General features: G+C 51.5%; 7 protein-coding genes across 7 annotated transcripts; 3 read left to right on the top strand and 4 right to left on the bottom strand.

The window, feature by feature from the left end:
* Positions 1–410: 410 nt before the first annotated feature.
* Positions 411–1,534, top strand: BDR25DRAFT_350717 (uncharacterized protein; the record flags this gene model as incomplete). The annotated part of the gene is made up of 10 exons (XM_033694745.1): positions 411–452; positions 487–588; positions 656–705; positions 732–770; positions 817–880; positions 929–950; positions 983–1,053; positions 1,100–1,157; positions 1,204–1,254; positions 1,311–1,534. 10 exons carry the CDS (start codon positions 411–413, stop codon positions 1,532–1,534), a joined length of 723 nt encoding a protein of 240 aa, XP_033552171.1.
* Positions 1,535–1,698: 164 nt separating this feature from the next.
* Positions 1,699–2,602, bottom strand: BDR25DRAFT_101890 (uncharacterized protein). The gene is made up of 2 exons (XM_033683455.1): positions 2,041–2,602; positions 1,699–1,984 (listed from the first exon to the last, which is right to left on the bottom strand). Exons 1-2 carry the CDS (start codon positions 2,348–2,350, stop codon positions 1,863–1,865), a joined length of 432 nt encoding a protein of 143 aa, XP_033552170.1. The 5' UTR covers positions 2,351–2,602; the 3' UTR covers positions 1,699–1,862.
* Positions 2,603–2,637: 35 nt separating this feature from the next.
* On the bottom strand, positions 2,638–4,106 carry BDR25DRAFT_101805 (uncharacterized protein). The gene has a single exon (XM_033683453.1). The coding sequence runs from the start codon at positions 3,751–3,753 to the stop codon at positions 2,683–2,685; it is 1,071 nt and encodes a 356-aa protein (XP_033552169.1). The 5' UTR covers positions 3,754–4,106; the 3' UTR covers positions 2,638–2,682.
* Positions 4,107–4,724: 618 nt separating this feature from the next.
* Positions 4,725–8,619, bottom strand: BDR25DRAFT_101802 (uncharacterized protein). The gene is made up of 7 exons (XM_033683452.1): positions 7,901–8,619; positions 7,675–7,700; positions 7,513–7,617; positions 7,198–7,461; positions 6,382–7,108; positions 6,198–6,332; positions 4,725–6,150 (listed from the first exon to the last, which is right to left on the bottom strand). The coding sequence occupies exons 1-7, from the start codon at positions 8,246–8,248 to the stop codon at positions 4,807–4,809; spliced, it is 2,949 nt and encodes a 982-aa protein (XP_033552168.1). The 5' UTR covers positions 8,249–8,619; the 3' UTR covers positions 4,725–4,806.
* BDR25DRAFT_101840 (uncharacterized protein) lies at positions 8,561–9,579 on the top strand. The gene has a single exon (XM_033683454.1). The coding sequence runs from the start codon at positions 8,992–8,994 to the stop codon at positions 9,505–9,507; it is 516 nt and encodes a 171-aa protein (XP_033552167.1). The 5' UTR covers positions 8,561–8,991; the 3' UTR covers positions 9,508–9,579.
* A 107-nt stretch (positions 9,580–9,686) lies between these two features.
* On the top strand, positions 9,687–10,520 carry BDR25DRAFT_101757 (uncharacterized protein). The gene has a single exon (XM_033683450.1). The coding sequence runs from the start codon at positions 9,924–9,926 to the stop codon at positions 10,404–10,406; it is 483 nt and encodes a 160-aa protein (XP_033552166.1). The 5' UTR covers positions 9,687–9,923; the 3' UTR covers positions 10,407–10,520.
* A 432-nt stretch (positions 10,521–10,952) lies between these two features.
* On the bottom strand, positions 10,953–11,622 carry BDR25DRAFT_101770 (uncharacterized protein). The gene has a single exon (XM_033683451.1). The coding sequence runs from the start codon at positions 11,455–11,457 to the stop codon at positions 11,071–11,073; it is 387 nt and encodes a 128-aa protein (XP_033552165.1). The 5' UTR covers positions 11,458–11,622; the 3' UTR covers positions 10,953–11,070.
* Between the last annotated feature and the right edge of the window lie 2,772 nt (positions 11,623–14,394).

The raw sequence follows: 14,394 nt of genomic DNA, 5'->3' as shown, positions 1-14,394 counted from the left end.
AATCTAACTCAACTTTTCCTATTCCACTCGAAACAAGCTTACCTTAGCACTCACTGCATGATTTATAAAGTGAATTACATTGTAATGAAGGGTACGTTAGGATTTATAAGTGTTGTGACTCCATTGGCAGAGAACCAAGTTCGAGAGAATGAAAGGCTTGGACCGGCTGCCCAGATGATCTCAGAAGCACTAGCGACCCAAATCAGGCATTTTTCTAGCGCCTACTGACAAGGAAATACAAATCTCAACATCTAATTCAACATAGGGCCCACTTTAAGCATCTGTTGTTCTATTATTCGATTAAGCTTCTCAGACTGTATCGAAGTATCTTCTTAGACTCTCGTATAAGCCTGAAGAGATACCTCATGGCCTCGTGATTTGAACGTGGGCAAGAGCGGATACGGTGAAGGATGGAAAAGCATAAGCGAGGAAGCGCGCAACTGAAGGAACCGGTAGAGATTTAAGAGCTTCAGGAGATATCCTCAGGCTGGAATTGGAATTAATGGAAGCGGGAGAAGGATCGATCTAAGTACAGGCCAATGGATACCTGACGCTGACGGGGAACGGAACAACTCTACCCTTCGTCTAGTCTGATTGGGAGACACTGTTAATAAGGCAATTCGCTCACGCCCACATTGGGCAGCGATATTGCTAGTTCATTTGTATAGCATTTCATCTACGTACTCGATTAGTTCATGCCAAAATGTGCAATTGTGTTGAAATGCTCTAAGAGAAAAGTTTGTTGCTCTGAAGGCTCCGTACATCATCTCGTCCTCTCAGATTCCAGACTAGTTAGGTTTTGTGGTGATGATGAAGTCAAGTAAAGGAGTCTCTGTCGGTGTGGCAACAGAAATCGACTCAAATTAATGGCTGCTACTCGGTGTTTAATCTATGCCTTACTTTATTTTAATTGTGCTGGAATCGAAAGTTGGCAAAATCCCTACATTCCAGTCTTAGTAATTTCCACTAATATATGTAATAGGAGCACCACCATTTGAGATTCCTAGGCTTCTTATCTACATAGCTACGGCGAAGGGCGAACGCCTGTTGGATGTTAGCATGCTTCTAAGGTAGAACGGCTAAGACTAAACTCACTCAGTCTACGACGCATTCTGCTCCACTTAACTCATTAGCTAAGCCACAAGTTCACTTTGCCAGTTGATCTTTGATGGGGGGGCACTAGATACGACGACCCTTTCAAAGGGTTTCGCATCACAATACGACGACATGAGTACCTTTCATCATCAATCCAAAGTCCCATCGCGCGGAGATAAATAGAACCACTTCTAAATATCTTCCGAGCTCACAAGGTTTTACAATGCTCTTCATCCACATACTCAAATTCTCTCTAGCGCTACCGTTTCCAATCATGGTTGTCGAAACCGAGAAGAAAGCAGCTCAATCCCCCGATAACACTGAAAGCTCCGTCAATGAGACCCACAATGCCACAGGTGGCAATGCCGATACCAGCCAAACCCTTCCAAGCCCAAGTCTGGAACCAAACAACGAACACCCCCGACCGCCGCCCAAATGACTTACGAGAAACGCTTCGAACAGAAAAGGATTCGTAGCAGATCAGTCGAACTGCTCAGCAGCAAGCGCTAGAGGCCGCAAAGAGACGTGACGAGCGATTCCATCAACGATGCGAAAGATCGGACGATAATGTTGATGGATGCTGCTCCCGTTGTAGAGGAAGCTTCTGGGATGGGTGCGTTGCTGTCGCAAATGTTGTAAGGGTGATTGTGGAAGCTGCGATGATAGTGGTGGGTGTTGACGATTCCAAATGGGAGGTTTCTCTACTAAGGACCTGGGAGTTCGGAGTTACATGCACGCCAGTACTTGGAGGGTCGAGAAGGAGGGAGTTATTCGTTTCCATCCAACGCATCTCTTAATTTCGCTGTATCCAAATACGCCCGAACCGAGGCAATCTTGCCTACCTCATTGAATCCGACGACCCAGCAGTACTCATTATTGTACTCATTCCCTATCTCTTTATTAGCCTACTCTCTTCAAAACCCACACTTCACTCTTGCCACATACCATCCTTCAAGACCCCGCCCACACCCTTTAACTCCACAACTGCCTTCCCCTTCAACCCCTCACCCTCCGGCTCCACAATCACGCCAACGATGCTCAACTGCATAGGCTTCTGCAGCACAGCTCCTACTCTCATCCAACTATCTTCGAAGAACCTCTGCTTCGAGGTCCAATGTCCAGCCAATGGATGTGATTGCCCGGCGACCAGCCAATCGACATCGTCGGTGACGTTCGCGAAGAAGGCTGTGGTGTTACCGGTGGAGAGGTTTGAGAAAATAGATAGGATATGAGATTTTGTGAGGGGGGTTGCCATTTTAAGTGTATATGAAGGAAATTGAGTGTGATAGGGCCCTGATTATATTTAGCGTAAAATGGTACAAATAAAAACTATTTGGCGTGGAATTATTTAAAGACGGGTGCTACCTTGACTATACATAGATGAGCTAGTCTATAATATTAGGAATTTATGACTTTGTTGAGGTATGTAAGGCGCTGGAGTTAAGCCTAGGAGTTTATCGGGGGAGCGAATTTTAACTCCGCTTGGGTGTGAGGAGGGGTACAGCACGTCATATCACGTTCTTTACTGCAGCTTTCTTGGCATCCCTTTCGCTATGCATGTATTATGACCTCTATATGCTGCGCCCTTTAGCTCCCATAAATCCGCAGAGCTCTCCCTCTTAACCACTCCCAATCCTCCAATGCACCATCTACCCACCCCTCCAACCTTTGCCCCAAATCGTCTCCAAATTCCTCTCTCCACTTCCTTTTCTCATCCCCAATCACCAGATCCGCACTCGTCTTCCCCTTCACAATCCCTGTACTCTTCAGAATCGTCTCCTTCATCCGCTTCTCCATACTCCCAATACCATCTAGTTCATGCTCACTTGCTGCTTCCCACTCATACCGGAGGAGGCTTGGGTCTAAACCAATCGCTTCCGTGTATCTGCGAATGTGAGATGGATTTGTGATGTCGTCTGCATCGAGCAAAATCGGAAATGTGATCTCCGGAATATTTGTAGTACGTTGCTCAGGTGGAAGATGCGAATCGTACCAAGTATACAGCGCGCGGAGCCAGTGATATGTCATTTCCCAGGTATGGATCCCATGTGCACGTTTCACAGTTTCAATGCCTTCGTTATCGATGGCAGTTCGGAGGTTTGATGGGAATGCAAGAGCCGGGTGGCGGATTAAGAACGTGGGCTTCAGTTTCCTTAGGAATGAGTCTGGGAGGCAAGTCTCGTTTCCTTCTGACTTTCTGCTTTCCATCTCTTTTTCAAGGATATTAGCGGATGTGCGGATTGTGATAGCGTACCAGGGTTCCCTGGTCGTACAGCCGGGGCCATACAAGAACATAGACTCTGAAACGGGTTCGACTGTCCAGAGAACATGCTCCTTGACATAAATTCCCTTTCCCTCGTATTTTGCCTCTTGCACAAATTTCTCTAGATCCTCATAACTCTTCTGAAAAGCTTCCTTCATCGCTTCCTTCTCTTCCTCAGTCCAGGAAGCGACATTTTTGCCCGCGAGACCTTTCTGAAAGCGTAGACCGGTTGGCCGAAGAAAGAAATACCCATCACTGGCATGTTGGTGAATATGAGGTTGCGCTGGGAGGTTGAGAATTTTTGCAAGAAGGTGAGAGGACGTTCGCGGGTGGCAGAACAGGACATTAAGATTTGCGTACGGTGGATGGAGGGTTGATGAAGGTGTATTGGACATTTTCGATGCACTTTAGGACGATCTTGAGGAAGTGATCTATCGGCTCAGGTACGCAAACAGGCCAAACAACAGGCCAAACTTGGGCGGGGGGAATGACCCTTATACACACGAAGTGCGAAGAAGTATCCCCACTAAACCAAATTTTGGGGGGGAATGAGATCCCCACAGCAAGCCAGCCAATACTAGAGTTGTCGGTCGCTTTGGTTTTGCATGGAACAACTCGCTTCGAGAACCTGAGCTTAGTAATGTGGGGCTCCAACTTCATCGTAGCCCACGAATTGGCTTTCTGCCGAATGAAACTTAATGATAAAACAAACGTAAAGGGATCTAATAAGACGAGAATGTCACTAATGACAGAAAAGACGAGTGAAGGGTAATAGCCTGAGACAGTATGTTGATTTCATGAAGGAGCCATCATGCTCCCAAATGCTGGCTGAAAAAGGCAAGCCAAAGCAAAAAGGTTCGACGCACGGAAATTCTACTAATACAAGCCTCGTAATGATGCAGAGGATAAAGAGAGCGAGAAAATTGAGACATGTAGTGTGTACAAAATATGCGGGTTAAAGAATGAACGAAACACGAAAAGGCCGCAAAGTAAACGTACAGAGTTCATCGGAATAGGGACAAACGAACTCAAATGAAGAGAAGACGAGAAGTGTTGAAGATAATCAAGTGAAGAGAAGAGAAGTAAAGAAGAGGGGGTATTCCAAATCCGTCCCAAAGATTGCTACCAAGTGTCCAACGTCAGTCGTGAGTCCATCATACCATTCATGCCTGTATACCGTGTGTTGATTTTGCAAAAGAAGAGAATAGAAAACCTCGCTATGCCGTGCGCTCGTCGAACCAAAGTGAGGAACGGAGTGCAACAAAGAATAAAACGACGAAAACATGAACGAAATAGATATGCAATAGATAAGAATAACCGGAAGGCGATTTTCTCATGGATGCATGTATCCGGCCACAATCTTTGTAGCTTAGATGGGTAGGTACTCCGGAGAATGTTACAGTCCTGTGTCGAAGAAGGGGGTGGCCTATGAAGAATAGTGGAAGGTATTAAACCCCCCAGCCGTCCCACCCTCGTCCAATGACCTTCTCAAGGACGTTGATTACTCCATCGATCAGCTCGCCGAGCCCATCACCACCGCGACCAGGGCCGGCACTTGTGGGAACAAGACCAATAACGCTGTCTCGACCCTCGATAGCCCCATTGCGAAGACGCATCTTCACCCATCGCAGGAGAGCAGCACTGCCCTGTTGCCACTGAGCAACGTCGCGAGGCCACTGAGGAACTACGCCGAGAAGATCGAACTCAAGAAGAGCGCTGCTGAGGAAATTGACCGAATTCATTGTGATCTCAGAGTGCAGCATGCTGTTCGACGCAAACGCAGGTGCAGGAGACGTGTGTGAGATTGGGAGAAGGCCAATCGCAGCGGATTGGGCGGGGTTCGGGGATTGAGAAGGCTGCGCTGAGGTTGCGGAGAGGTGGGTCGGTGTAGAAGGGTAATGACCAGAAGGGGGGTGAGAAGGGAGAGGGGAGTGCGAAGGGTATCGTAGGGGTTGGCATTGTGCCTGAGGGGTATTGATCCGTGTGTTTGCTGCGACAGTGACAGCCCAAATAACTAAAGTGGCAAAGAAGAGACCCATGTCGGCGCCTAGCTTGAGGCGGAGGTTGTTAAACGGCGTCATCATTGCATGCTGCATAATTTCAATAGCAAGTTTCAGAGCGTCCTTCACAGCCTGACTCTGCGCATCGGTAGTAGGGGTCCAGAGAGCACTGACCCACGTCCTCAGGGTGGCCTTGCAGTTCGCAAAATCCGGAGGAGAAGTTACTTTCTCAGACAAGATCCATGATTCGCCAGCAACAGCAAGCAGCTCACGAATAGGCGTTACTTGAAGGAGTTTCGCTGTAAGGAGTCGATGTTTAGTAAGTGGTGATTGATCGAGAAGGTGATCGATGACTACGAGTGAAGGTCCGGAAAGATAGGGCATCGCGTTGCTGAAGTGGTTATAATATGCAGCGATAAGGAGCGAAGATTGAAAGCTGTCAAAGGGGCCAACACTAGTCTCAGGTGTGATCTCATAGACGTATGTCGGGAAATGAAGGTACTGTTGCGCAGCCATTCCCCATTCCGTGTGGTCTGTGGCGTCCCACAAGGCAGCGTGTGCAGGGAATGGAAGGCCGAATCCAGAAGTGGTTTGGAGGATCGAAGGTTGGGGCTGGCGGGCGAGGAGAGTGGTTTGTTGGGACTCTAAAATGTAGCAGCACAGGAGCAGATGTTGCTGGCTAGAAAGCTCCACCCATTGGCTCCAACGCTTGTAGGTGGCGTTCTCGGGTATCACAATTGCGGACATGATGTCGGCTACACTTGAAGACGTCGCTCTGAAATTTTGAGAGAGCTAGGATGGAGTTAGGGGGTTCTATGAGCACTTGAGGATGAGCTCACCTTCTTGTACATACTCTCGAACCGGGGTGAGAGTGACTTGGGGGCGCGTCGAGCCGCGTACTGAGAAAGGACTTCAATGAGAAGTAAAGCTTGGTAGTCGCAGATTCGTTCAGGTTCAGTCATGACTAGGTCTCTCTGCTCTACTATAAGCAGATTGCATGGAGATTCTGCCGTTGCCTCTTACCTTGTCAAGGAGCTTCCTGCAGCGGTCGTGAAGGATTCGGGAGTACTTTCGCTTCGCACTGGTATCGTTCGAATACTGCGCGCCGATCGCAATCATGGCGGCACGGAGCATGGGTGACGTGTTCATGCCGTCAAAGGTAGCTCGATGGATGACGGGAAAAGAGGGGTGAAACAATCTCCAGTAATTGTCAAGATATTGTTCAAGCGGATAGGTGTTTGCAATGTGGGCCGTACCGAATGACTGCTCAGGGAACAAAAATGCTTGTTCCTCCTCATCTATCAGCGCCATCGACTTCGGACCGAAAGGCATGTGGTACCCGGAGATCGGATCAACAGCAGCAGAGACCGACATGCCCGTCATAGAATATGTCGAGGTCAGGAAGGGTAAATTTGGCGGTACCGGACTCTTGTCATTTGATGTCCATGTACATGCCATCGTAGAGGTAGCTGACGTAGGTGATCGCGATGGGAATGCCCAAGGCTCGATGAAGGATGCGTTGGAAGAGGTGCGAGTACGGTTGGGTCCAGGTCCGTACGGGGGATTGGCGAACATGTTTGAATGTTCGCCGGCGTAGGGCACTGGGGAGTCGTAACCACTTGACGAGTAATTGGGGGATTGGTTATATGAATTGCTCCAGGCGATGTCTGTCTGGAGCCCGTCCACTGGTACTGGTACTGTGACAGATGTATGATTTCTAGAGTGATACGACCTCTGCTGCTTGATAGCACTAAAAAAACGTAAGCAGTTATCGCAGACAATGCGAGTGACCAAGGAAATCAGGAAAACAAGATATCTGATGTACAAGTTGAAACTCACTTGGAATTCGGAGAAGAACGAAGGACATGACCAAATGCTGAAGAAGGAATCTGAGGAGGACGAAACTGTTTTAATGTATACCTTGGGTCTGAAGTCGGCTCCGGCACTGGGGAGACAGTTTGCTGATAATATGGCGGAGCCTGAGCAAGTGTCGTCACGATGGACGAAGGAAGAGTAACCGGCGCGGAGACCTGGACTTCGGGCTCTGCAGTTGTTCCCTGGCTCATAAATGAGGGGCGGCGAGAGTCTTTTCCAATTTCAGTGCTGCCACAAGTAAGCATTTGCCATTTGCGGTTGAGCTCGGGTTCGGCTTACTGCCGTTCCTGATGTCGTTGCAGGAGATCGATTCTGTAAAAGGTCTTCCCACACTCTGGGAACTTGCAGACCAACGCATCTTGGGCGTGGTTCTTCTGGTGACGTCTGCAGATCAAAGTCATTTAGTTATATTACAGTTTCAAAATGGCGGTCAAGTCTCACCTTAAATGCTCTGCTCTCGTGTAAGACTAGTGCATTGTCAGTAATCTTCCTCTTTTGAAACTAATCGATTAGGGGAAAAGAGAAGTCGAGTGCGAACGCGAAGCTGAAGACGAAGCTCAACGCGCAAAAGCCGCTGGTGGAGGCATTGTTGAGACAGATCGTGTTCAGCCCGCTAAACGGTAGAGCCAGGCCGGGAGCTGAAAAGGCATTGGTGGGTATAACTCACTCTTCCACAATCGCAATGGTGAACTTTAAGACCTTTCTTCGCCTTGCTAATGCGACCAGTCCTAGTATAATTTACTGACGTAGGTTCCGGTGACATCTGTGTAGGGCTGTGGGAGCGTTGCATGGAACTGTCCCCGCGGGAGGAGCCGGCGTGGGGGCCGAACGACATGTCTTTTCTAGTTCCTGGACGACGTCGAGTTGAGCTAGACTTGGTTCCGCCCACACGTTCATCTGATGACTGAGAGCTTCGACGACGTTTGCGACGGAGAGCTGGAGGTTGAGTGCTGCCTTCTGGTTGCTGAATGGATGAGGCCAATGGGCGGCCGCCTGTCTCACTAGGGTCCGACATAGCTTACTGAGGCGGCGATGGAGCAGTATATATCCAAGAGCTGGACGGGGCCGGGAAGGATCCCGAGAGCCTCAAGTGGAGCAGCAGGCTTCGGACAGAATGGGGTTCAAGATGGGAGCGGCGAATGATCCAGATCCGGTAGTACAGCAGGACCGCTAAGGACTAACGTTCATGTCTTGGATAGGCGCGGCGGACTGGACATGGAGAAATAGGGCGGACTTGGTGGACTCAGCGCGTGAATAAAGAGGACGGGAGACCAGGGCAGATCCGAAACGTATGGCCGTTGGTCTAGAATGGGAGATCACCGCCGTTCCAAATCGGGATTCTGACGATAGAGAGTGCTGCGGCGGTGTACTGATGGTGGAGGGAGACTGAAATATCTGCGGGCTGTGTCTGAGCCAAGCGCATCTGGGCAGAGGTTGATGTTTGTGAAGGAAACGGGAGCAGAGGGGCAGATGAGCTGCAGCAACTGCAAGGTCCGAGTCGCCCTGCCCTCTGGGCTGGGAGAGCAGGCTGGGGGAGGGACAGGGACAGGCCAATGGCAGTGCAGCGGCGGCTCTCATGACAGAGGACGATGGTCGAGGAGCAGCACAGAAGCTTGAGCCCACGGGCATGGCTGGAGGCGCACAACCGAACGGTTCTAGCAGCAGCAGAGGACGACGGGGCATCCAAGCTCCAATTTTGGTGTAAATGTTAGCGTCTAGCCTTGCGCAACGGGCTTTCAGTGGGCAGCACAAGGGACGATGACGGTCCACGGGCAGCGCCAGCAACGCCAGGCTGCGGACCGTTCCCGCATCAAACCACCGTCCAAGCGCAGCCTGAGCAGCGGCAGCGCTCTGTTACTAAGAGGGGAGTGGCTTGGTGCGCGGTCGAAAATAGCGGGACGTATGAATGGTGTGAAGGGCTCAGCCCTCCTGCACCGGCACACCACTGCCTGCCGCTTGCCGCCGAGGCACCATGACATGCAACCTGTCACGCCTCGCGCAAAAGGCCAAAGACACGGAACATGTCCATCATGGAGAGCACACCCCGACGATGTGAAAGTTAGACGTGTGAGCCACAGAGTCCGACTCAACGTCGAGATGCAGCGATGCGGACGGGGGAGCGCTGTCGGAACCCGCTTGGCTGAGGCGTGCGACGGCTGCCCCTGCAGGCAATTTTGGACCTTTGTGCCCGACTGCTGCACTCCGAGGGCCTGCGGTGCACGCTGGAGCGGCGATCTAAAGGCCATTGGTGGAGCAGCAATAATGATTGAATGATTGCTGGTGCGCGCGGCGGCAGATGTGTAGCTTCTGCGAGGATTCCTGGCCGTCGCGCTGCAGGTTAAAGACATGTCCCTCTCACGGTCGTCTGATGAATGCTGGCCGGCAACAACTTGATACAACCGTGGCCGGCTGGCAGATGAGAATTTCAAAGTCCAACCTCGCTGAAACCCGTTCTCGGCCCTCTGATTCGTCCGTCGCCGAATATCAAAGGTGAATGCTCGGGCTCTGAGGACGTAAGCTCGGCGTGCAGTCTCTCCGCACCCACGACGTGCGGCTATTAATGGGCCCTGGTCCCGCATGCTCCCAGCCAAGCCCAAGCAAATCTCCACACGGACACTTTCACACCCAGCACGGACTGCCCTTGAGCGCGTGCTGGTTGCCTTATTTCTTAGCAGCAAAGCTTGGGGAACATGTCAACCAAGCTTCCCCTTGCAGGAGCCCTGGATCGCGCCATCAGCCCTCTTGGGCGACACGAGCGGCCACGGACGACCAACTACATCGACAACCTGCGCGGGTACAGATGGAGGATTCGACTCTCGAGAAGCTCTTCCGCGTCGTGGTCAGCGCGCATAGGACGGTGCAGCCACTACTGCAGGTCGCACGTCAGAGGAGCTATCAAGCCAGCCTCACCGGTTTGCGAGGCTCGAGCGTGGTGCTTGGGAGCTGCAGTCCCCAGTTTCCCAGGGGAACCGATGGGGAGAGGATTGAGCCGGAAGATATGCCTTCAGATTGATGAGAAGTGCGTGCGACAAGTGGCACAAGGTGGCTCGCAATCCTTTCCAACCACGTTGTGGGCGCAACACGTCGCCAGAAGCGGCTGCCATGGGTGTTGTGATCCGCACAGTCGGTATCCCGCTGGCAAGGTTGGCTGTCGTCTTTTCAGTCGGTCCTGAAGTTCCGCAACCGAGAAAGTGGTCTTGGTCGGTGGACAAACGGGAGCGCTCCAAGCAGCCTGAGAAGCTTCCTTCCTTGCCGTGTGTCTGGGCCAATAGGAGTGCACGGCATCGCTGTCAGAGAGATCAACGGTTCCAGCGCGTAACCGCGGCGCCCTGGATCAAGCTCGCCACTCAAATCACCCAGACGCGTGCGTTATTGAAATTTGCAGACGGCATCTTTTTTGTTCAGTTTGACGGACAGCAGGCGGCGTGTGCGTCCAACATTTGAGAACAATCACGCTGCTGACTTAGCCAGCCTTTTGCCGAATTGGGCGCGTCTCCTATTCCTCCTGCATTCCTCTCCCACCTGAACCAGTGAACCACCACCTTCGTCTGCCAGGTGTCAAAGCCGGAGCCAGAGCGCCTGGAGGCGCGCTCTGGAACCATGACCACGGTGACATGACCTCTGGCACTTCAGCCTGACCTGAGGCCACGGGTTTCGGGATTCAACCTGCAGCGCTCCCTGCAGCGCAATCTTCTCGAAGGCTAACGAAGCTGACATTGTGAGAACTCAAACCACAAGGCAGGCACGCACGCAGGGTAATGGCGAGGATATTGATTGCTTTCGAGATCCTCCTGCAATTGCGCTGTGAGTCCTGGAGGTGAGCACTACGGACGGGCATTAAGCATTCCTATGCCTTCCCGTTTGGGCAGAGCTACATAACGACAGAAGCAACGTCCACTTGAGGCATGACTGAGACAGGCACTCAACACTCCAATCAATCCGACGCGCGACTGGAATCCTTCTGCGGGCCAGCACGTGAGTGGCCATCAACGCCCGTGATCCCAGAGGCGTTAAGGTTTGCTTGACATCGGCAGATGGGCAATGCATCAAGTCCGATGCAACGGCGCGGCGAGGCCTCGAAGCCATCATCTCGCGCAACTCGATGCAATTCATTTTGGTGGCGACACGCGTTGAGCGAACATGCCGATGCTTAATTGTCCCTAATGCCGCCACAAGACCTTGCACTTCCAACACCAAATCTCTGAGACATGGCCAATCCAGCATTACAGCCCTATCGATGAAACGGACTTCGTCAACATCGCTACCGCAGAGTGGAACTCTTCATCAACCGCTAGAGTTTCGTCAGGATCCGCATGCAAAGGGTGACTTCGGCCTCGGGATTCATCGAGCGATGTGACCGTTCAGATTTCAGACCTGAGGTTGTAGTTGTCAAGACTCGAAGACGTCACAGAACGCAAGTCCGACGCTGCTCCCAGCGCTTATCAATCTGATCGGCATACTTCCGGCCTCACAGCTGTTGATGCTACCAAATCAGATGCAGGTCGATGTCTTGTGACAAGTCTCTCTCGCTATCATGTGGTGAGGGGTCCGCGGATGAAGCAAATCCACCCAGGGACTATCGCATGTTCATGGTTTGTTGGAGGAGAGCGAAAGCAGGCAAAAGCGAGCCCGAACCGCGGATGGCCTGATATGTGGGGTTCCTTCAAGGTCAACCCAAGCTTTCTTCCAAGTCCAACAAGGCCTTGCTTGACTCGCTAGTCCTCCAACAACCTCGCTCATCAAAGCAGGTAGAGATGGACCGGAATTTCTCCGCCGAAGCGTACCGCATTACCACTACGCCCACATTTCAAAACGAACGTCTTGAACACGTTAAGCGAGATGCGACTGTGGAACAAAGGCTATCGCCGCGTTTGAATGGCTGAACCCTGCTGGTCGTCGCAGGTTGGCGAACTGACATCATACACTCAGCGCTGGACGCCTTCTCCGACCGGAGGCAGCGGAAGGAAGATTAAGATCACAGAGTTAATTCAATCCTGAGAAATATCTTATGCTAAGGTGGGCAACAATTTGCCCTCGATGTTCTTGACCTGAGTTGAGCTTCCTTCCCCAACTCGGTACCGCAAAACGCGATAGTTTGAATCATGCGCAGTAATTGACTTCGCCAACAACCACCGCCCTAAAGAAAGGAACTTTTGCATCACGCATCACAAGACACATTGTAGTTTGCACTTCCTCTACGCGCCCGTCGCTAGCCTCACAGCCTCACAAACCCGCACCAGCAAGCCTTCATGGTGGCTTCTTGCGTGAACGAGCTAGCCGTCCAAAGTAGATTAGCGCGCTGAAGGATTTCGCCAAGCATGTTCCATTTCTATTTTTGAATGTCGAATCCTGCCCCCTTGCCCTTGATCTTGCCGTTTTGGCGAGGCTGAGGCTGATCGCAACTGCCCTCGCTCCGTTCTCCATAAACACTCTGTGGGAGGGGGAAGTCTGCCTTGCCAGAGCGCTATCACAAGACCTTTGTCACAACATGTCTCGTCCATGAGTATGCACTCGCGTTGATTCGGTCTGCGAAATCGATATCGAGATGATAATTTCCTACCTCAGCTCCATGTCCCGATCGGCCGTCTCGATGTGGAAATCGCCAGCCCTCCACAAACGTCCTGCAGGATGCAGCATCAACTCTATTCAACTACCACAGCCTCCGTCTACAGCAAGAATAGAAAAGTCTCTCATGATGGTTGCACAACTCGCTGCTCCTCGCCTCCACAGCTTCGAATTTCTAATCTACAAATTCATGAATAATCAGTTGGCGTGAACCGCCGATGGAGGGCTCGGCATCTCGCTCCAAGCGCCCGCCGCCTGCTGATCTCAGCATCGCTATTCCTCACCTCATTCTCCGCAGAATCATCCGATGGCCATCTCAGATGCTTGCCCCAGAGATTTCTCTGTGCTTATCGCCACCTATCAGCACAGTTAGAATATTTGCGCCTAGAGAGACCGGCATCCGGGACACCCGCGCACTACCCATGCGGCTCCAAATATCATCCTCACCTCATCTCATCACTGCAATATCGCTCTGCTATCCATCCAAATACCGTACGGCCCTTACCGCTGTCATGGATCGCCGTAAGCTCCGCAAAGCAGCTACTCTTGCGCAGCACAACCGCCGTCCTCAGCCATATCCGTGTAAACCTTCACTTTTCTTTTTTTTTTCTCCGAGCTAAGATGTTGTTTCGTCCCTGCATATTCTCCGTCCTAGCGGGCGGCTGTCACAAGAGTCGCCCAATCGCCCATTCTCTCCGGCACCTTAAAGCACGGAGGTTTTTCACCATCTGTCGGATCGCGTTGCTTTTTACCCCTGCGTTGTACAGCTGCCAAACGTACCACACTGTTTCGGACACATGTTGGTGGCGCTGACGAGTGGGTGTGCCCCCGAAGGATTCAGACGGTACTCCGAAGCTCAACACGTGATCTCCGATGGATTACCGCAGGGTGCGAAATGCGAGGTGGAGGGGAATGTGTTACAAAGAGAGACATTGCGAGGCACGAGTGAGGCAGAAATTTCATGGTCGCAGATACGGTTGTTGGGGTTTGTGTTGGATACGTGGCAGTCTTGAAAGACCTCGGGAGGATGAGGGTGACATGTCATGTGATGATGTATCTAGTCATAGTCCTAGACGGGGGCCTAGAGCAAAGGGCTGGGAGGTATTTTGGAAAAAAGGGCAATGCACCCTAACTATTAAGTGACATTCTCGAATCTACTGTCTATCAACAATAGACGGGCAAGACACCCTCTCTCACCATCATTCTAACCTCAACCCCAACCAACAATAACAGCGCACCCCCACCAACCCACATCGAACTCTGGGGAATTAAGCTCACCTTCCTCCCGCTCCCGCAGGCGGCATCGCATCGCATCGCATCGTCAGGCTAGGTCCAGGTTCAGGCACTCCAGATCTCACACAAGGTCAGATCATCTTGTGTCGTGCGGCTCGTTACCTTCTGTTTTGGGGGATTAAGATTTGGCCCCGCGAAAAGCACCGCACAGCAAAGGCACAAACTGGTCGAGGACGGAAGGCCTTGCGACATGCGGCGGTTTTGTGGTAATTCGGCGATTTTCTAAGTGGAGGGAGACTGTGCATATTAGCATATGCTGAAGTGATATACATATGCTGAGTTTAAAGTCAAGTGGAACTTGAT

The sequence above is a fragment of the Lindgomyces ingoldianus genome (genome assembly GCF_010093535.1).
Source record: "Lindgomyces ingoldianus strain ATCC 200398 unplaced genomic scaffold BDR25scaffold_5, whole genome shotgun sequence".
NCBI lineage: Eukaryota > Fungi > Ascomycota > Dothideomycetes > Pleosporales > Lindgomycetaceae > Lindgomyces > Lindgomyces ingoldianus.
Note: the sequence above shows the minus strand (reverse complement) of the source record. Positions and strands in the feature narration are given on the sequence as shown.

Coding starts and splice junctions, on each gene's coding strand:
- BDR25DRAFT_101890 (XM_033683455.1), bottom strand. CDS start 2,350: ATGGCAACCCCCCTCACAAAATCTCATATCCTATCTATTTTCTCAAAC. Junction 1,985..2,040: donor GGGCGGGGTCTTGAAGGATG/GTATGTGGCAAG, acceptor ATAAAGAGATAG/GGAATGAGTACAATAATGAG.
- BDR25DRAFT_101805 (XM_033683453.1), bottom strand. CDS start 3,753: ATGTCCAATACACCTTCATCAACCCTCCATCCACCGTACGCAAATCTT.
- BDR25DRAFT_101770 (XM_033683451.1), bottom strand. CDS start 11,457: ATGCTGGATTGGCCATGTCTCAGAGATTTGGTGTTGGAAGTGCAAGGT.
- BDR25DRAFT_101757 (XM_033683450.1), top strand. CDS start 9,924: ATGTCAACCAAGCTTCCCCTTGCAGGAGCCCTGGATCGCGCCATCAGC.
- BDR25DRAFT_101802 (XM_033683452.1), bottom strand. CDS start 8,248: ATGTCGGACCCTAGTGAGACAGGCGGCCGCCCATTGGCCTCATCCATT. Junction 7,701..7,900: donor ACCATTGCGATTGTGGAAGA/GTGAGTTATACC, acceptor ACAATGCACTAG/TCTTACACGAGAGCAGAGCA. Junction 6,151..6,197: donor TCGAGAGTATGTACAAGAAG/GTGAGCTCATCC, acceptor ACTCCATCCTAG/CTCTCTCAAAATTTCAGAGC.
- BDR25DRAFT_101840 (XM_033683454.1), top strand. CDS start 8,992: ATGACGGTCCACGGGCAGCGCCAGCAACGCCAGGCTGCGGACCGTTCC.